General features: G+C 39.2%; 1 protein-coding gene and 1 pseudogene across 1 annotated transcript in view; one reads left to right on the top strand and one right to left on the bottom strand.

Annotated features, from left to right (window-relative positions):
• Positions 1 to 22231, bottom strand: part of LOC100937133 (geranylgeranyl transferase type-1 subunit beta-like) — a 382799-nt pseudogene that overhangs the window by 329077 nt on the left and 31491 nt on the right.
• Positions 21261 to 22231, top strand: part of LOC100457610 (cubilin-like) — a 129795-nt gene continuing 128824 nt past the window's right edge. Inside the window, 1 exon segment of the mRNA XM_063727228.1 lies at positions 21261 to 21393. Within this exon segment, the coding sequence (XP_063583298.1) occupies positions 21261 to 21393 (133 nt within the window).

Raw genomic sequence — 22231 nt, 5'->3', positions numbered from 1 at the left:
GACCCTCAGGCTTTTGGCTCCCTTTTTGTTTTTGCATTAATTGAATGAATGTAACACCAGGTTGGACAGCTCTCATTTTCTGATTGGCAGACCATCTAATTTTACAGACTGTGAACAGAAAACAAGAGACAGAACAGCATTATTCCCAGAACTATATATGAGATGTTAATGTGGTGCTTTAGATAGGCCCAAGGATTGAGGCTCTCCAGACCTTGCTGAAATTTGGTCCAGCCTTCTAAAGAAGGCTGAAACTCTTGAATTTGCTTATTTAAATCAGAATTTTGTTTTGTAATTCACCAATATCAAAGGTGATGCTGGATGTGAAAGCGCCCTGCAAATGAGCTTTCACAAGGTCCCATGGATACTCACTTTGGTTATATTCTAAGTTGCTTACACAAATGTGAGTGTGATTTAAATGACAGCATAATTGCTGTTGCAATTGTAAGCTTTGTACTTGTTCCCCTAATGATAGAACTGTGGATTTCAACATTGCCACTTCAATTTGTAACTCAGTGTTAATTTTACTCTGAAGTAGCCATGCTTGGTTGGCTGTATGCATCCAGTTCTCCACATACTGAGTTGTTTGAACAGAACTATGAAAAGCTACAGAGGACATTACAACAGAAGTTATTAGTGTGACCAAGGAAACAATAGCAAAAATTATTATGCCTAAGGCTCTATGGGCACCGTGAGTAAGTTGAGTTAAAAGAAGTTTCACAAAGTGCAAAGCAGGGGTGGTGGCCCAAGTCTCAGAGAGATTAATGGGAATCCATAGCCCAGGGATGTGACCCAAAATTATCAAAGTAGAGATATTATGTGTTTGCAATATGCTATGATTAATGCAGTGATATAACTGACAAGGTTTATGGGTGAATTGGATATCATTTACCTGAGCTGGTCCTTCCTGGCTGCTAAAAAGACATAAGGATTAAAAACACAAACTGTAAATTGAGTGGTGATACTCTTTATAAATGTAACATCAAAACTATGTCAAGTAGCAGTACTAGTATTAGAGAGTACACCTACCCAGATACTACCATTTGTGAACAGGAGTGCAGTGTTCCATATTGTTTCTTGACTTGGACCTTTCCTCCCTAGATATTGTTACTGAGGAAGAGGCAGGCTAAAGCCAGCTCCATGCCGAGCAATCTGGGTGGTAGATTGGGATTGGATCCTGGTGTGGCACAAAGAAGAAGCATTAAAAGCCTGCCACCAATGCTGACAAATTTGTGCCATGATGTCTGATTTTCCTCTTTTCCATCTAGTTGAATTTTAGATCCCCAATCCACAATGTCTCCAGCCAACATAGATTGTTTTCTAGCCAGTGGGCCAGGTTAGCATGCTAGTTACATTAATAGAACTAAGACCTAATAGGTACCTGACTTTTCCATGCCAAATCAACCATGCTTGAGCTTGAATTGTAAGACAACTATGGTTGAGCGATGTCTTTGTAGTGATACACAAGGGGAGTCCTTCCAGTGGGGTGGTATAATTGATGACATTGTTCTGAGAGTCTAACTGTTCTATGTCAGGGAGAGTTAGGGGTCCTGGAGCCCACACTCTCTAATCATGATAGATCTCAGGGGGAGTGTCTCTCCAAAATACAGGTTATACTACTGGGGGATTAGGGACATATGCACAATGTTTTTGCCTCTGCACAGGGAAAATATACCACACAGGACATTATGGCTAATACGGCCAAGAATGTGGAATCAGGGGTTTTTGCCTCACCCTGACACTCCAGGAGTTTCTCACCTTCCTGCGTGGTTTTCTTGAGTTGCCCCCAGGTTATGGAGCTTGATGTCATCATGACTCCAGCTGGCCTTCTCTCAGTCTTTGCACTCAGGCTCAGCTGGCTCATGGCCTCTACTGGAGGGACCAGGCCCATGGTTGGTCACCATGGGTCCCTCCAGTCTCCTGTTCCATGGTTGCATGCAACTTGAGGGCACCCACATGGTTTGGCCATCTCCTGTAAAAACACAAGCATATCCTCATCCCCACATTAATAAATCCACTGGACCTTTCCATTGTCCTTCTTCCAGGGATTTCCACAACACTTTTGGATAAACTTTCCTCTTTTCCTCTAACACTTGCCAATGTCTTTCTGCTGGAGTCTTACCATCCATACCAGAAGTCAAACAATTTAAAGTAAATTGGGCTAAATGTAGTTTTGTTTGAGGTGGCCTATTCCCCCTTTCTGTTTTTTCAACATTCATTGTAATGTTTGATGTGCCTTCTGTATAATTCCTTGTCCTCTAGGGTTGTAAGGAATTCCTGTTTTTTGTAATAGCCCAAAGCTGTAAGAAATTTTGAAAAGCATGACTAGTATAAGCAGGTCCATTGTCAGTTTTTAATTGTTTAGGGACCCCCATATGAGCCAATGACAACAGACAATGTCACTGTACATGAGCAGCTGTCTCACCTGTTTGACACGCAGCATGCAGCATATGAGAATAAGTGTCTATGGTAACATGAAAATAGCTAAGCTTGCCAAAGTCTGCTATATGTGTGACGTCCATTTTGCCAGATTTCTTTTGGAGCAAACCTCGTGGGTTACAGCCTCCTACAGGTGCTACACCAGGGACATGCTGACAAGTGGGATGGGCTTGTACAATAGCTCAAGACTGTCTGCAAGGCAGATGAAACATACAAGTAAGGGCAGAAGTGTTTTGATGCAGTAATGCATTAGAAGCTTGAGCTTGTTGAAATACAGAACTGATAAGTTTGTCTGCCTAAAGATAATGGTTCAGGGAGTTGAGTGTGAAAACAGAGATGAGAAATATAAAAAGGAGCTGTATGAGATCAAAGAGCTTGAAGTCTTAGAAACAAGTTAAGCAGTTCTGGCTCTAGTGTACTTTTAATTGTAGCAGTTTCTATGGACTGGCAACATTTACAACATAAGCTGAATCACAGACAATATTAATAGGAGTTGAAGCTGTGATCTCTAAAACTAGAATGACTGCAATTAACTCTAAGAGTTGAGCTGAAACCCCAGAGGTCCTTATTGTCTGAGTATGTTTAGGTCCATAAATAGCTGTGCAACCTTTGGAAAAGCTTTCAGTAAAATAGGTCTGGCCACCTGGAATAGGCTTGTGATGGGTAATCACATGAAGAATTAAAGAATGGACTTTATAAAACTGCAAAATTTTGTCTGAGGGATAATGATTATCTATTGCACCTACAAAATCTGTGAAAGCAATTTGCCATGCAGTCAACATTTCCCCTGCTGCAGCCTGTTGCTGGGAGTCTAAGGGAACAGTAATTTTATCAAGGTTATATCCTGTAAGCATTTTTGACATATGCCTGCCCATAGTCACAATTTGTGTAATTAAGGAAAGATAGACTTGCAAAGTTTTACTGTTTGATTAGGTAAACAGAGCCTTTCTATCACTGTTACAGATTTGTCTAAACATTGGCCCAGGAGTCCTGTTGGAGAATGGGGGGTAGGAAGAATAAACAAAAGCAAAAGTTTTTGTGGCTGTAGCTGGAGGCATGTCTCTGCTGAAGCACCTGTTCTACAAGTTGTAACTCTGCTTCTGCCTCTTTCATAAGATGCCACAGGGAATTTAAAGAAGAATCTCCTTGCAGGGTTGGATAAAGATGTGTAAGTTTATAAGTAGCAATACCTAGCATTGGGCATAGCCAATTAATGTCCCCTAATAAGTGTTGGAAATCACATAAAGTCTGTAAGCTGTCTTTACAGAGAACTACTGTCTGAGGCCATACACTCTTCTCTGTAACAATAGTTCCTAAGTAATGGTATGGGGAAGTTGTTTGCACTTTCTCTGGAGCAATTTTGAGATTCCATTTAACAAAAGCTCGCTTTACTTCTATGAATAATTGATACAATATTTGATCTGTAGGAGTGGCCAAAAGAATATCATCCATGTAATGAACAGTATATGCAGAGGGAAACATATTTTGAGACTCTTTTAATGCTCTTCCCATAAAATGCTGACATAATGTGGGACTGTTAAGCTTGCCTTGAGGTAAAACTCTCCACTGATAGTGAGAAACAGGTTCTGTTTGATTAATAGAAGGCACAGAGAAGGCAAATCGAGGCTTATACTCCTCATGTAATGGTATAGAAAAGAAACAATCTTTAAGATCCATTGCTACAAGAGGCCAGTCTCTAGGAATTGCTGCTGGGGACATCAAGCCCTGCTGTAATGCACACATCAACTTAATGTGTGCATTAATAGCTCTCAAATCATGCAGCAGTCACCATATTCTGGACTTTTTTGGGATAACAAAACTGGTTAATTCCAGGGACTAACTGACTCCTCTATATGTCCTGCATCCAATTGTTTTTTCACCAACAGATGAAGTTGAGCTAGCTTCTGCTGTGTTAGGGGCCCCTGATCCACCCACACAGGTTTGTCACTGAGCCATTCTAATGGTAAGGCAGTGGGTGGAGGAGAGGTGTCAATGACCCCAATCATAAATCCTGATGTCCCAATCCTTTCTGTCTTTCCAGTTATTAATATCGGGTTTGGGTTTCCTTGTGGGAATTTTCCTAAACCTTTCCCACTCTGATATCCCATGTCCTTCAACATTTTAAATCCTGGGTTATCACAGTTTTCATTTGTAAGTCTTATATCCCATGCTGTAAGTAAATCTAGACTCCATAAATTGATAGCTATGTTTGCAACATAAGGCTGGAAAGTACATGATTGTCCATCTGGACCAAGACAAAGTAAAAGCTCAGCACTCTGTTGAACACTTTGAGCTGCTCCTACTCTCACTAGGGATGTGGAGTTAGTCTGAGGGGCCTGGATGGGGACAAATCCTTACTGGATATTACTGGCACATCAGCTCCTGTGTCCATAAGCCCATAGAATTTATTTCCTTTAATTTGTACTACACAGGTGGGTCTAGTAGAGGCTATGGGTTGTGATAGTAGATTTTTCATGTAGTTGTGCTCCCAAACCATTTGTATCCTCTTTTCTCCTTTCATGGAGAAGGGTGTAATTTGCAGGGGATAAGCAATAATTGCACTATATATTCCCCTGGTTCAAAAATCTAAAGGTCTTGTGACATTAAAACTATTTGAATTTTTCCTTCATAATCAGAGTCAATTACTCTGGGGACTACCATGATGCCTTGCAAGTTAAGATTGGCTTTTGCCTAAAATTAGTCTCATGTATCCTGCTGGTAAAGGTCCCCAAATGCCAGTGGGAACTTTGGTAGATTTGTCTCCTCCAACTAGTGTACTTCTTTCTCTGGTGGGGAGATCTAATCCTGTGCTTCCTGGTGTTCCTGGGGAGAGGGAATCAATGTTCCTCCTGGGACCCACCCCTGAAGCGGGGTTCTGGTCTGAACTGGGAATGCCTCATTTGAAGGGCCTGGGTCCAGGTGCCCTTCTTATTTCCTGACACAGGGGTGCCATTCTGATGAAGTTTTGAGTGGCATTGATTAGCCCAATGATTTCCTTTGTTACAGCAAGGACAGAGTCCTGGCATTTTTTCCACTGGGTACGGGGAGTGGGGGGGTGGCTTCGCATTGTAAGGTCCTTTCTGTTCTGAGATCTGCCCTCTTCTCTGTAACAATAGTTCCTAAGTAATGGTATGGGGAAGCGTTTTCACTTTCTCTGGAGCAATTTTGAGATTCCATTTAACAAAAGCTCGCTTTACTTCTCTGAATAATTGATTCCTTTTTAAAGTGTCCAGTTTTTTCCACAATTACAACATTTTCCCACTTTAGGGTTTGACCCTTGGCTCCTTTAAGATTTGTCAACTACTAAACTAGCCATTCCTTGAGCTAACATTGTAGAACAATGAAATTCAGTTCCTACATCCTGACAGGATTTAAGGTAATTTCCCAAGCTCTTTGTGGCTCTCACAGGAGACATTGCATGCTTGCAATCTGCATTCGCATTTTTATAGGCTAGAGTTATGGTAAGCATTTCTGCAGCAGAGGCATGAGGGACCTGACATCATACTGCGTCTTGCAGCTGTGCAATAAATTGGGCCTAAGGTCCCTGTGATCCCTGCCTGACATGTAGAAAAGACTGCACTGGAACTCCTTCTTCAGGAATTGTGCTCTAAGCATGCTTGGTGGCTAAGGCAGACTGGTGATAAGCAGCCTCTGGGAGTGTTAATTGTTGTACCAGATCTGAAAAGGGGCCACTGCCTGTCAGCATTTCCTCTGTAATGTTTCCTTGACCAGCGTCACAATTCTTCCTTGTCTGGTCTGCACACATTTCTTGCCAATTTAAACTTCTTGTCAGATATGCACTGGAGGATAAACAAGTGCGAGCCAAATGTCTTATATCAAATGGTGGGAGGTGCATGGCTCGAACACCAATTCCCGCAGCCCTATAGTAAATGGGCTTTGCACTCCATTATTAACCACACTAGCTTTTAATTTTTTTAGTAATTTAAACTCTACAGGAGGGTGTTCATGCAAAAGATGTTGCAGATCATTCAGATCAGGTCTTATAGTAATAGGAAAAGTGCAAGGGTCTAAAGGTTCCCCAGCCATAGCAGCAGTGTGCAAAATTTTTTGTATGAGGGTTTCTACTTCTGTTATTGGAGGGAGTGGCAGAGGCCAATTCTCCTATCATTTTTCCTGCTTAGCAAAGGGCCAATTCTCCTCCCCTTTCTCTTGCTCATTATTTTCAATAGGCACTGTCAGAGGAACAAATGATATTTTTAATTCTTGAGACTCAGAACCTGACTCCTGTTGTCCAACAGAATAAGAAGGAGACAATGGCAGTACGACCATGTGAACCAAACCCCAAGCAGGAAAAACAGAAGGGTCTACTTTGAAACTTTTTGATGAGCCTGTTTCAATCCCTCTCCTACTCTGTCCCAATTTCCTACATAGAGACTGTCTGCCTGTGGAAACCATGGGTTATGCATAATAACCTCCTGTGGAGGCTTAGTTAATGTCTGTGAATTAACTTGAGCTCCAGACTGTTTCAACAGAGCTTTAAGCAACTGCACATAATGTTTTTCTTCAACAAATTCTGCTCCATGTTACCCTGATTCAGAAAGTTCTCATTCCCATTACTTCTTTAGAGTACTGACCTTATATTCCCTGCCAGCAGATTCATCCTGGGGTCCCCACTCATCTGGTCAATTTTACTTCCTCTGCTCCAGCAGACCTTCTTTGTTCACATCCTTGAAGTCCCTGTTTGTGATGCCAGTTTGCCATGCACCCTGGTGGACTAAACAAAGAAGGATGAATGTGGGAATAAAGACAAAGACAAAAGAGTATGTTTGGAAGAAGGGATCAGGGGCTCCTTGCTTCTAGTGAACAAGGGTCCTGAGCTTCTAGAGCCCTCTGTATTTATTGAGTAAAGGAGATAGGGAGAAGGGAGTTGTTGTCAGCCAGCTGCTTGATCTAGTGCAGGCCTGCATGAATGCTTTCTTAGAACAGTAGGCTCCAGATGTTCCAGTAGATAACCTCAAGGAGCATGGTGCCAGGGAGTAATTGCCCTCAGCATACCTTCTGGTGGCAGGTGCAGATATGAGTTTGCCCACAAACTCAAAATTTGGCATAGAGGCTATAAAACTATAACTCAACCCAAACAGAATAATCTTTGTTTGTGTAATTTTTAAATGAATGAAACATTAATTTTTTAAAAAAGATAGCTACATCTTGAACTATTTAGTGAAATACCCTAACCTCAAATCTTGTGGCCTTAGGCAGTCTAGTTCACAGACATGAAGGAAGTTTGTTTTGGGAAAAGACTGTTATCATCTTTGATATTAAAGAAAATAGAATTTATGTAAAAAATCTTATGTGATAAATTCTTGTCCTAAAGTAAATTAACTGGTTGTTTAAAAGGAGGGATGTTTACAACAAGTCAGAAAGTTGAGGCATGTCAGAGATTATCTGTGAAAGTCATGAAAAATTTTATAAAGGGGAATTTGTGCAAGAAATGTACAGTTAAAAAGTAATTAGGCCTTCTGAATGCTTTATAAAATGCCACTATAACTCTTAGCTGTATATTTTATGGGCTTTGCAGATAGGTAAAACCTAGGAAGCATGGAGTTAAATGCTGGAATAAATCAGACCTTTTTAGTATGTCTGTCTAGGTCCTAGGCTCTACACCTAGTATGGAATTAAAATCCCAAACTTACCAACAAAAGTAAAGGTTGCTAAAAGTTAACAGTGTAACATGTATTTAAGACGATTAAAAATAATTTAAATACACTTTTGGTAAAGAGATTATAAGGAGGCATAAGAATGGGGGATTTTTAACTAGATTAAAAGGTAAAAGAATTGTTTTAAATTGAAAAAAATAAAAATGAAGGTTTAAGCAAGTTTCAAAAGATTAATTGTAAAGGAAATTCTGTGTGTAAATATATTGGCTGAAGTTGAAAAGGTATCATCCAGTTTTTCTGTAAATTGAACACTAAAGTAAAAGCACAACAGGTTTTTCTTAAAGCACTACATGCTTTTTAACAAAAATTATAGATAGTTAAAAATGGTGTATGAAAATCTTACCTATGGTCAAACATTAAAAATGGGTAAATGTGTCTACAAAGTTTTATTAAAAATTGCATTTAACATTAATAGCACACTAATATAAAGGCAAAATTTGGCTTATTTGGTATAAAATCTTACAGAAAGCATTGTCAAATAGAAAATAGTGTTTGGCTTTCTTTGGGCTATATTTGTATAGATACGTTGTTGGTATGTGTTCCAAAGTTATGGGAGACTCCTATAATTTTGATATATCTTAGTGTACATTATTAGTAGTGATTATAATTGTTATGTTAAAATTATTGTGTGCCACAGAGGTAGCAAATTGACTTGTCAAATGTGTTTTTAACTATGGCTACTCTAAAACTTTTAGCCATCCATAAACAATTGTTGTTTTGGTCCTCTTTAGAAGGTGGTTTTATAATCAGCTATAAAGCTCTAACAGGTGTTTTTGAATGCAGGTTTCTGATAACTTTGGAGATTGTGACATCAAAATAGAGGAAAAAAGTTCAGGACTCTTGAAGAGCTAAAATATTCATTAATATCAAGCAGAGGAATTAACTGCATGAACTGAACTAATACGAGAAAAGTGATCTTTTTGATGTTTTGCTTAAAATATTGCTAATCCTTTATTTTGCTTTTCAAAGTCAAAGAAACTTTTCTTTTGAGCTATTGACAGCTTTTAACAATTTAGTATACTCCCATAAACAAAATTTGGAGCATACTTGTTTCTCTTTACCTGATTTTCTCCAGAATTTGGAAACTATCTGTGAGTATTCTTAAGTTATGGAAATAAAGTTATTTGCATAAGTGCAATAAGATTTTTTTTTTTTTGTAACAGAACACAATTGGAAAAACTAGTTATTTTACCAAGGCTTTGACTGGAATGGTGTGCTTCCTTTAAGGAATCAAACTTGACCTATGAAGCCAATAAAGCCCTTGGAAAACTGGCCTCATGGTTTGTGTACTCAATCCCTGTACAGGGTTTCTGACCTGTGGTAAGTAAAGAATGCCACTTTCTAGCAGGCTGGGAACCCCAAGTTATCTTGGAACCTCAAGAGGAGAGAAATTCACCCAACTCATAGGTATTTGATGGTACAAATCCATGGCTGGGCTTGGCTTTAAAAAGTTCTTATCTTAGATTCTTTCTATGGAACAAAGTTCCATCAAAGCCAATTTAAAAGGCCTATATAACAAATAATTATTTTCTCTGTGCTGTATGCAAATAATTAAGCCAAGTATAATAAAGTAAATCAGCCTTACCATGACTTGTCTTTTAATAAAAATGGGAAACTGGAGAGAGAAAATTATGTTTCAAAAACTAAAGCACACTTGTTGTTAAATTCTAATGTTGCCTAATGTTTTTCAATTTTTATTATTTTATACAGTTTAAATTCTAATTTTTCTGGCTACAGATTTCAAAAAAAAGGTGTGCCTTTTTTTTTTTTTTGAGACAGAGTCTTGATCTTTTGCCTAGGCTGGAGTGCAGTGGTGTGACTTCTGCTCACTGCAACCTCCACCTCCTGGGTTCAAGCAATTCTCCTGCCTCAGCCTCCCAAGTAGCTGGGACTACAGGCAGGTGCCATCACACTTGGCTAACTTTTTTGTATTTTCAGTAGAGATGGGGTTTCACCCTGTTAGTCAGGATGGTCTCGATCTCCTGACCTTGTGATCCACCCATCTCAGCCTCCCAAAGTGCTGGGATTACAGGTGTGAGCCACCGTGCCTGGCCTAAGCTGTGCTTTCTTAAAGCCCTATAAACTTAAAACTAGATGTTTCAGTAGGCACTGCCTCTAAGCCCTCTGATTCTCACAAGTGGAAATAAAGGAACAGGAAATCTTTAGCAGAAAATCATAAAAAATAAGTAACTGAGTGAAAACTACTCATTTTACTCAGTCTTGCCCCTACCTCACTAAATACTTTTTGTCATTCCTACCTCTCCTTCTAAGCAAAATATTAAAACTTTTTAATGGACATTATTTACTATGCCACCCTTGTGGGAATTGCTTTACTCTACTGTAGCACCCTCGGGGTAGCCTATCTAATAGAAAATCTCAATTACTCTATCATTTTGCTTAATTATTATCCACATAGCAGGAATAATGGTTACTAACAGAAAATAACATATGGGGCTTACCAAACATGCACCTCTGCCTCTCATCAGGTAAGGAATTTTGTTTCTACATCAACCAATCAGGCCTAGTAAGAGCAGCTACTGAAAAACTTAAAGAAAGGGCTAAAAAGCTAAGAGAATAACAAAACAACCAAATAGATTCTTAGTTTGGGAACAAAATCATAGCATGGGTCATCCCATTCCTGGGCTCTCTCCTAATAATATGCCTAGGACTAATGTTCTTACCTTGCCTAGTTAACCTTTTTCAAAGATTTTTAACTGACATGATCATGGCCATTTCACAGACAACTACCCAAAAACATCTACAGATGGTGTTACTCCTGCAGTGAATTCAAGACCAGAAAATTCTGTCCCCTCATCAGCAGGAAGTAGCCAGAAAGAACACACCACCCCTTGTCCTTTTTATAACTATAGGGTCTGGACTGACAGAGCAGGAGCATTGCCATCTTGGACAAGCACCACCATTCTAAAGTTCCCCTTGATCAAAAACTGCCTAAATCCAAAGAGCATCAGTGTAATGGTTAAGGTCAGCATGACCATAAACCACAAATGACATCTCTGACCAGAAACATTCCAAACCCCTTCCCAACCAGAGACATGTCAGCCCTGAGATAACCTCCCCTCCAGCCAGACAGATTGTCCAGAAGCCCCTCTCAGGTTTATTCTCCAAAATAAACCTGTCTTTGACTGTTGAGCCACTTTTCATGTCTTTTTCCTCTTTCTTTAACTCTTACAGTCAGGACACAGCTTGGTTTTATACATTTTAGGGAGACATGAGACATCAACCAATATATGTAAGAAGTACATTCGTTCAGTCTGGAAAGGTGGGGTAAATTGAAGTAAAGGCAGGAAGACTTCAAGCAGGGAGGGAGCTTCCAGGCCACAGATAGGTGACACACAAATGGTTACATTCTTTTGAGTTTCTAATTAGCCTTTCCAAAGGAGGAAATGAGATATGCATTTATCTCAGTGAGCAGAGGAGTGACTTTGAACGGAGTGGGAGGCAGTTGGCTCTAAGCAGCATCCAGCTTGAATTTTCCCTTTAGCTTAGTGACTTTGGGGCCCCAAGATTTATTTTCCTTTCACAAAAGTAATATAACATTGTTTTTTGTTTTATGCCATTATAGTTTGTGTTGGTTTGTCAGAGGCCAAAGATGCTAACTGATTCATTATGGGAGGATGATTTCTAGACTTTAAAAATGTGGGCTATGAGGAATGAATTTACTTTTATTTCAGGATAAGAGAAAACGAAGGAGGAATATGCAGTGAAATATGTTACAGATATTTAGTTATCACTACAATTTTTAAAATTAAAATTGTATTTTGAGGTAAAATTTATATTTGTAGATTCATATGCAATTGTAAGAAATAATACAGGGTAATCTCATGTACTCTTCATTTAGTTTCCCCAGATAGTAGCACCTTGAAAATCTGCATTACAATATCACAACCAGGATATTCACATTAACACAGTGAAGATACAGAACATTCCCACAAAGACTCTTCATGTTGCCCTTCTATAGCCACACCTACTTTTCTTTCACCCTATCATCTCCTTAACCCTTAGCATCCAGAAATCTGCTCTCCATTTGTATTATTTTATCATGTCAAGAAGGTTATATAAATAGAATCAAACAAGATATAACATTTTGGGATTTTTAAAAAAATCATAATTTTCTGGAGACTTATATAAGTTGTGTATTAATAGTTCATTGCTTTGTGTTGTTGAGTGTTATTCTATGGTATGGATGTACCACAATAACCATTCGTCCATGGAAGGATAGCTGGGTTGTTTCTAGTTTTTCATTATTACAAATAAAGCTTCTATAAACATTTGTGTTCAAGTTTTTGAGGGAACATATATTTTCATTTTTCTGGGATAAATACTCAGGAAGACAATTGCTGGGGTCTATGGTAGTTGCAACTCTGGTTTTTAAAGAAGCTGCCAAACCGTTTCTGGAGTAAATGTAATATTTTACATTCCTACCCCAAAATGTATGAGAGATCCAGTTTCTCTGCATCCTTACCAGCAGTTGATATTGTCACTGTTTTTTATTTTATATCTGATTGTAATCTTAACTTTCATTTTCCTAATGGCTAGAGACATTGCACATCTTTTCATGTGCTTATCTGACATCTGTATAACTTCTCCCATGAAAGGTCTCTTCATGCTTTTTTCTCATTTTCTACTTATATCATTTATTTATTTTTACTGTTTGGCTTTGAGAATTCTAATATATCCTAGATATGAGTCCTCTGTTAGAAATGTAGTTCCCATATATTTCCTCTTAGTCTGTAGCTTTTCTTTTAATTCTCACAGAGAAAAAGTTTTACATTTTGATGAAGTCCAATTTATGAGTTTTTCCTTTTATGTATCATGCTGTTTTGTAAGAACACTTTACCTGACCCTAAATCTTGAAGTTTTTTCTTTTTTTCTAAAAGTTTTACAGTTTTATGTTGTACATTTAAGAACATAAACTATTTTTGAGTTAACTTTTGTATAAAATGTGAGACTTAGGTGAAGTTCTTTTTTGTGTATGTATGTGTGTATGTGTGCGTGTGTGTTTATGTGTGTGTGTGAGTGTGCCTATAAAATTACAATTGCTCTAGCACCAATTTGGATGCCCTTTATATCTTTTTCTTGTCTGATTGCTCCAGCTAGACTTTCAGTAATATGTTGAATAACAGTGGTGACAATGAGCAGCCTTGTCTTGGCCTACATCTTAGAAGACAAATTTTCAGTTTTTCCTCATTTAGTATGATACTACCCTCTGGGTGTCTGTCATTTATGGCTTTTATTATGTTAAGGTATATTCCTTATATAGGCAGGTTTTGAAGGATTTTTATCATGAAGGATGTTAAATTTTATCAAATGCTTTTCAGCATCAATTGACATGATCATATGTTTTTGTCCTCCATTCTGTTAATATGATGTGTCACATTAATTGATTTATATATTTTGAACCATCCTTGTATCCCTGAGATAAATACTACTTCATCATAAGAAAAGATCTTTTTAAGGTGCTGTTGAATTCAGTTTGCTAGTATTTTGTTGAGGATTTTTGCATCAATATTCATCAGATATATTGGCTGTACTCTCTCTTTTTTTGATACATTTTTATCTGGTTTCATATCAAGGTAATACTGGCCTGGTAGAATGAGTGTGGAAGCATTCCTTCCTCCTCTATATTTTTTGAAATAGTTTGAGTAGGATTGGTATTTGTTCTTCTTTAAATGTTTGGTAGAATTCAACTGTGAAGCCATTAGGTCCTGGGCTTCTCTTTTTTATATTTATTTATTTATTTATTTTATTATACTTTAAGTTCTAGGGTACACAATGTGAAGTTTTGTTACATAGGTATACATGTGCCATGTTGGTTTGCTGCACCCATCAACTCATCATTTACATTAGGTATTTTTCCTAATGCTGTCCCTCCCCCAGCCCACCACCCCTTGACTGGCCCCAGTGTGTGATTTTCCCTGCCCTGTGTCCATGTGTTCTCGTTGTTCACCTCCCACCTATGAGTGAGAACATGTGGTGTTTGGTTTTCTGTCCTTGTGACAATATGCTTAGAATGATGGTTTCCAGCTTCATCCATGTCCCTGCAAAGGACATGAACTCATCCTTTTCTATGGCTGCATACTATTCCATAGTGTATATGTGCCACATTTGCTTTATCTACTCTATCATTGATTGGCATTTGGGTTGGTTCCAAGTCTTTGCTATTGTGTATAGTGCCGCAATAAACATACATGTGCATGTGTCTTTATAGTTGCATGATTTATAATCCTTTGGGTATATACCCAGTAATGGGATTGCTAGGTCAAATGTTATTTCTAGTTCTAGATCCTTGAGGAATCACCACACTGTCTTCCACAATGGTTGAACTAGTTTACATGCCCACCAACAGTGTAAAAGCATTCCTATTTCTCCACATCCTCTCCAGCATCTGTTGTTTCCTCACTTTTTAATGATTGCCATTCTAATTGGCGTGAGATGGTATCTCATTGTGGTTTTGATTTGCATTTCTCTGATGACCAGTGATGATAAGCATTTTTTCATGTCTGCTGGCTGCATAAATATCTTCTCTTGAGAAGTGTCTGTTCATATTCTTTGCTCACTTTTTGATGGGGTTGTTTGTTTTCTTCTTGTAAATTTAAGTTCTTTGTAGATTCTGGATATTAGCCCTTTGTCAGATGGGTAGATTGCAAAGATTTTCTCCCATTCTGTAGGTTTCCTGTTCACTCTGATGGTAGTTTCTTTTGCTGTGCAGAAGCTCTTTAGTTTGGTTAGATCCCATTTTTCTATTTTGGCTTTTGCTCCCATTGCTTTTGGTGTTTTAGTCATGAAGTCTTTGCCCATGCCTATGTCCTGAATGGTATTGCCTAGGTTTTCTTCTAGGGTTTTTACAGTGTTAAGTCTTAAAGTTAAGTCTTTAATCTATCTGGAGTTAATTTTTGTATATGTTGTAAAGAGGGGATTGAGTTTCAGCTTTCTACATATGGCTAGCCAGTTTTCCCAGCACCACTTATTAAATAGGGAATCCTTTCCCCATTGCTTGTTTTTGTCAGGTTTGTCAAAGATCAGATGGTTGTAGATGTGTGGGGTTATTTCTGAGGCCTCTGTTCTGTTCCATTGGTCTATATATCTGTTTTGCTACCAGTACCATGCTGTTTTGGCTACTGCAGCCTTGTAGTATAGTTTGAAGTCAGGTAGCATGATGCCTCTAGCTTTGTTCTTTTTGATTAGGATTGTCTTGGCTATGCGGGCTCTTTTTTGATTCCATATGAACTTTTAAGTGTTTTTTTTCCCCAATTCTGTGAAGAAAGTCTGTGGTAGCTTGATGGGGATAGCACTGAATCTATAAATTACCTTGTGCAGTATGGCCATTTTTATGATATTGATTCTTCCTAACCATGAACATGGAATGTTCTTCCATTTGTTTGTGTCCTCTTTTATTTCATTGAGCAGTGATTTGTAGTTCTCCTTGAAGCGGTCCTTCACATCCCTTGTAAGTTGGATTCCTAGGTATTTATTCTCTTTGTAGTAAATGTGAATGGGAGTTCACTCATGATTGGGCTCTCTGTTTGTCTATTGTTGGTGTATAGGAATGCTTGTGATTTTTGCACATTGATTTTGTATCCTGAGACTTCGCTGAAGTTGCTTATCAGCTTAAGGAGATTTTGGGCTGAGATGATGGGGTTTTCTAAATATACAATCGTGTCATCTGCAAATGGACAATTTGACTTCCTCTTTTCCTAATTGAATACGCTTTATTTCTTTCTCTTGCCTGATTGCCCTGGCCAGAACTTCCAACACTATGTTGAATAGGAGTGGTGAGAGAGGGCATTTTTGTCTTGTGCTAGTTTTCAAAGGGAATGCTTCCAGTTTTTGCCCATTCTATATGATATTGGCTGTGGGTTTGTGATAAATAGCTCTTATGATTTTGAGATATGGTCCATCAATACCTAGTTTATTGAGAGTTTTTAGCATGAATGGCTGTTGAATTTTGTCAAAGGCCTTTTCTGCATCTACTGAGAAAATCATGTGGTTTTTGTCCTTGTTCTGTTTATGTGATGGATTACATTTATTGATTTGCATATATTGAACCAGCCTTGCATCCCAGAGGTGAAGCTGACTTGATCATGATGAATAAGCTTTTTGATGCGCTACTGGATTCGGTTTGCCAGTATTTTACTGAGGACTTTTGCATTGATGTTCATCAAGGATATTGGCCTAAAATTTTCTTTTTTTGTTGTGTCTCTACCAGGCTTTGGTATTAGGATGATGCTATCCTCATAAAATGAGTTAGGGAGGATTCCTTCTTTTTCTATTGATTGAAATAGTTTCAGAAGGAATGGTAGCAGCTCTTCTTTGTACCTCTGGTAGAATTCAGCTGTGAATCTATCTGGTCCTAGACTTTTTTTGGTTTGTAGGCTATTAATTATTGCCTCAATTTCAGGACCTGTTACTGGTTTATTCTGAGATTCAACTTCTCCCTGGTTTAGTCCTGGAAGGGTGTATGTGTCCAGGAATTTATCCATTTCTTCTAGATTTTCTAGTTTATTTACATAGAGGTGTTTATAGTATTCTCTAATGGTAGTTTGCATTTCTGTGGGATCTGCGGTGATATCCCCTTTATCTTTTTTTATTGCATCTATTTGATTCTTCTTTCTTTTCTTCTTTATTAGTCTTGCTAGTGGTCTATCAACTTTGTTGGTCTTTTCAAAAAACGAGCTCCTGGATTTGTTCATTTTTTGAAGGTCTTCTTGTGTCTCTGTATCCTTCAGTTCTGCTCTGATCTTAGTTATTTCTTGCCTTCTGCTAGCTTTTGAGGTTGTTTGCTCTTGCTTCTCTAGTTCTTTTAATTGTGATGTTAGGGTGTTGATTTTAGATCTTTCCTACTTTCTCTTGTGGGTATTTAGTGCTATAAATTTCCCTCTGCACAGTGCTTTAAATGTGTCCCAGAGATTCTGCTATGTTGTGTCTTTGTTCTCATTGGCTTCAAAGAACATTTTAATTTCCTCCTTCATTTCCTTATTTACCCAGTAGTCATTCAGGAGCAGGTTGTTCAGTTTCCATGTAGTTGTGTGGTTTTGAGTGAGTTTATTAATCTTGAGTTCTAATTTGATTGCACTGTGGTCTGAGAGAGAGTTTGCTGTGATTTCTGTTCTTTTACATTTGCTGAGGAGTGTTTTTACTAGCAATTACGTGGTCAATTTTAGAATAAGTGCAATGTGGTGCTGAGAAAAATGTATATTCTGTTGATTTGGGGTGTAGAGTTCTGCAGATGTCTATTAGGTCTGCTTGGTTCAGAGTTGAGTTCAAGTCCTGGATATCCTTGTTAACCTTCAGTCTGATTGATCTGTCTAATACTAACAGTGGGGTGCTAAAGTCTCCCATTATTCTTGTTTGGGAGTCTAAGTCTCTTTGTAGGTCTCTAAGGACTTGCTTTATGAATCTGGATGCTCCTGTATTGGGTACATATATATTTAGGATAGTTAGGTCTTCTTGTTGAATTGATCCCTTTACCATTATGTAGTGGCCTTCTTTGTCTCTTTTGATCTTTGTTGGTTTAAAGTCTGCTTTATCAGAGACTAGGATTGCAACCCCTGCCTTTTTTTGCTTTCCATTTTCTTGGTAGATCTCCCTCCATCCCTTTATTTTGAGCCTATATGCATCTTTGCACATGAGATGGGTCTCATGAATACAGCACACTGATGGGTCTTGACTCTTTATCCAATTTGCCAGTCTGTGTCTTTAATTGGGGCATTTGGCCCACTTACATTTAAGGTTAGTATTGTTATGTTTGAATTTGATCCTGTTATTATGATGTTAGCTGGTTATTTTGCCCATTAATTGATGCAGTTTCTTCATAGCATTGATGGTCTTTACCATTTGGCATGTTTTTGCAGTGGCTGGTACCAGTTGCTCCTTTCTATGTTTAGTGCTTCCTTCAGGAGCTCTTGTAAGGCAGGCCTGGTGGTGACAAAATCTCTCAGCATTTGCTTGTCTGTAAAGGATTTTATTTCTCCTTCACTTATGAAGCTTAGTTTGGCTGTATATGAGATTCTGGGTTGAAATTTCTTTCCTTTAAGAATGTTGAATATTGCCCACCACTCTCTTCCTGCTTGTAGGGTTTCTGCTGAGAGATCCACTGTGAGTCTGAGAGGCTTCCTTTTGTGGGTAACCCGACCTTTCTCTCTGGCTGCCCTTAACATTTTTTCCTTCATTTCAACCTTGGTGAATCTGACAATTATGTGTCTTGGGGTTGCTCTTCTCTAGGAATATCTTAGAGGTGTTCTCTGTATTTCCTGAATTTGAATGTTGGCCTGCCTTGCTAGGTTGGGGAAGTTCTCCTGGATAATATTCTGAAGAGTGTTTTCTAACTTGGTTCCATTCTCCCCATCACTTTCCAGTACACCAATCAAACATATGTTTGGTCTTTTCACATCATCCCATATTTCTTGGAGGCTTTGATCATTTCTTTTCACTCTTTTTTCTCTAATCTTGTCTTCTAGCTTTATTTTATTAATTTGATCTTCAATCACTGATATCCTCTCTTCCACTTGATGGAATCAACTATTGAAGCTTGTGCATGCATCACAAAATTGTCCTGCCATAGTTTTCAGCTCCTTTACGTCATTTAAGGTCTTCTCTACACTGTTTATTCTGGTTAGCCATTCATCTAACTTTTTAAAGGTTTTTAGCTTCCTTGCATTGGGTTAGAACATGCTCCTTTAGCTTGGAGAAGTTTCTTATTACTGACCTTCTGAAGCCTATTTCTGTCAACTCATCAAACTCATTCTTCATCCAGTTTTGTTTCCTTGCTGGTGAGGAGCTGTGATCCTTTGGGGGAGAAGAGGCACTCTGTTTTTTGGAATTTTCAGCTTTTCCGCTCTAGTTTCTCCCCATCTTTGTGGTTTTATCTACCTTTGGTCTTTGATGTTGGTGACCTACAGATGGGGTTTTGGTGTGGATGTCCTTTTTGTTGATGTTGATGTTATTCCTTTCTGTTTGTTAGTTTTCCTTCTGACAGTCAGACTCCTCAGCTGCAGGTCTAATGGAGTTTGCTGGAGGTCCACTCCAGATCCTGTTTGCCTGGGTATCATGATTGGAGGCTGCAGAACAGCAAATATTGCTGCGTGATCCTTCCTCTGGAAGCTTCATCCCAGAAGGGTACCTACCTGTTTGGGGTGTCTGTTGGCCACTCCTGGGAGGTGTTTTCCAGTCAGGCTACACGGGGGTCAGGGACCCACTTGAGTAGTCAGTCTGTCTGTTTTTGGAGCTCAAACGCTGTGCTGAGAGAACCACTGCTCTCTTCAGAGCCATCAGACAGGGATGTTTAAGTCTGCAGAAGCTGTCTGCTGCCTTTTGTTCTAGTATGCCCTGCCCCCAGAGGTGGAATCTATAGAAGCAGTAGGCTTTGCTGAGCTGAGGTGGACCCCACCTAGTTCATGCTTCCTGGCCTCTCCTGGCCCCTTTGTTTACACTGTGAGCTACTTAAGCCTCAGCAATGGCTGACTCCCCTCCACCCACCAATCTGCAGCATCTCAGGTCAATCTCAGACTGCTGCACTAGCAGTGAGCAAGGCTCCATGGGCATTGGCCCTGCCAAGCCAGGCACAGGAGGGTAACTCCTGGTCTGCCGGTTGCTGAGACTGGGGAAAAGCGCAGTATTTGGTCAGGTGTATACCGTTTCTCCAGATGCAGTCTTTCATGGCTTCCCTTGGCTAGGAAAGAAAAATCCCCCACTCGTTGGACTTCCTGGGTGAGGTGACACCCTGCCTTGCTTCAGCTTATTCTCTGAGGGCTGCACCCACTGTCCAACCAGTCCCAATGAGATGAATCAGGTACCCCAGTTGGAAATGCAGAAGTCACCTGTCTTCTGCATTGATCTCACTGGGAGCTGCAGACTGGAGCTGTTCCTATTTGGCCATCTTGGAAGCAACCTCCAGATCTTTTTATATTGTGTATCCCTTAACAAATTATTGTAGCTGTCATTATTTGAATAGTTTTGTCTTTTCACCTTCATAGTAAACATATGTGATATATACCACCATCACAGTATTACAGGGTTCTGAATTTGACTGCGTTTTTACTTTTACCCCCAGGTTTTTTATGTTCTTTTTTTAATGTTACTAATTAGTGTCCTTTTACTTTCTACTCAAAGAAGTCCCTTTAACATTTCCTATAAGGAAACACCTCAGCTTTTTCTCCCCTTCATTTCTGAAGGACAGCTTTACCATGTAAAGTATTCTTGGTTGAGTTTTTTTTCCTTTAACAGTTAGCATAGAGCATTCCACTCCCTCCTTGTCTGTAAGGCTTCCATTGAGAAAATTGCTACTATTCTTATTGAGATTCCTTCATATATAATATACTTCTTTTCTCTTGCTACTTTCAGAATTCTTTCTTTGTCTTAAATTTTTGATGGTTTGATTACAATATATTTTGATATAAACTTGTTTGGGTTGAATCTGATTGGAGTCTTTTGACCTTCCTGTGCCTGGGTATTTATATCTTTCCTCATATTTTGGGAATTTTCAGCTATTATTTCTTTAAATAAGCTCTCTATCCCTATTGCTTTCTCTTTTTCTTCTCTACCTAGTATAATTTGAATATTAGCTCCTTTGATACTGTCCCATAAATCTTTTTTTTTTTTTACCAATTTTTTATCTTTTTTTCCTTTAACTAAATGTTTTCAAATAACCTATCTTTGCATTCAAAGATTCTTTCTTTTGCTTCATTAATTATGCTGCTGATGTTCTCTCTGTTTTGCATTTTCCATTTCATTCATTTCATTCTTCTGGTCCAGAATTTCTGTGTTTTATTATTATTTCAATATCTCTGTTAAATTTATTATTTGAGTTATTTGATGTTTTCCTTATCTCATTGAATTGTTTCTCTGTATTTTTTGAAGTTAACTGAGCATCATTAAAACAAGTACTTTGAATTCTTTGTCAGGCAGTATGTAGATTTCCATTTCTTTGGTGTCAGCTAGTAGGAAATTATTGTGTTCTTTTGGTGGTAATATTTCTCTTTAGTTTCCCATGTTTCTTGTTGCCTTACTTTGATGTCTGTACCCCTTTCCAGACCTTATAGGCTAGTTTCAGTGAGGAAAGATCTTTACTATGCAGAGACATGGGGTTCAAGGGCACTCTCTGGGTGGGGCACAGCAGTTCTAGCATTGATGACAGTGTGGCAATATAGTCCCCATGCAGCTCTGTCAACTGAGTTTGGTGTTGACAAAGATTGCAAGGATCCAAAGCAACCAACACTGTGGATGTTTTCAGTGGCAGTGAGGGCTAAAAGGGTCTCCAGTGGTAATGACTGTTAAGGTCCTCTGAATCTCTTCTTCTCCCACTGGGAAAGTTGAGGCTTAAGGGATCCTTTTGACATTGAATCTGGCTTGCATGCCTACTTGCAGTAGCAGTGGCACTGGTGTCTGATTAGTGGTATCTGTGGAGCAACCACAAAGCCTAATCCTATAGCATGAACATATGTGGAAGAAATACAGGTCTGGGGTCTGAGGTGGTAATGGTACCAGTGCCCAGGGCACAGGCACCACCATGGACAAATTGGTAATGGTATGCCATGTCAGATGCTTGTAGAGCAGCCAGGGCTCTGGGGATGAGAACATGGACATGCACAGAGCTACAGTGCCTCTGGGGTCAGGTTAATCCTAGTTCTCTATGGCAGCTGAACTGGTGCCCTAAGCACAGGCACAAACAGAGAGATCTTGGTCCAAAGAACCAGGGTGCAAGCTAGCTCATCATGGTGGTGGCTCTTGTGTATGAAGCATGAGTCTGTGCAGCCTTGCTTCAGAAACAGATTCAGAGCATAAGCTAGCTCACAATGGCAGCTGAGCTGGTATCTAAACTGTGGGCACATGCAGAGAGACCTTGGCTCCAGGGTCCAGGATGTGAACCAGTGTCTGAGGCATAGTCAGGTACGGTACAGCCACAGAACTGGTGTCTGAAGTGTGGCCACTCATGGAGCAGCTGAGGCTCAGAAGTCAGGGCCATACGCAGAGTTGGTTGAGATGGCAGCTCTGGTCCCAGAGTGGCATAACAGCAGCTGCTTTTGGGGAGACAGATATGTACAGCCCCATCTTCCTCTCTGGGGGTTCCTGGCAGGAATGTCAGTGTCCTCTGCAGAGCA

The sequence above is a fragment of the Pongo abelii genome, chromosome 8, assembly GCF_028885655.2.
Source record: "Pongo abelii isolate AG06213 chromosome 8, NHGRI_mPonAbe1-v2.0_pri, whole genome shotgun sequence".
Taxonomy (NCBI): Eukaryota; Metazoa; Chordata; class Mammalia; order Primates; family Hominidae; genus Pongo; species Pongo abelii.
The sequence above is the reverse complement of the archived record's forward strand: the minus strand, read 5'-3'. Positions and strand labels throughout refer to the sequence as shown.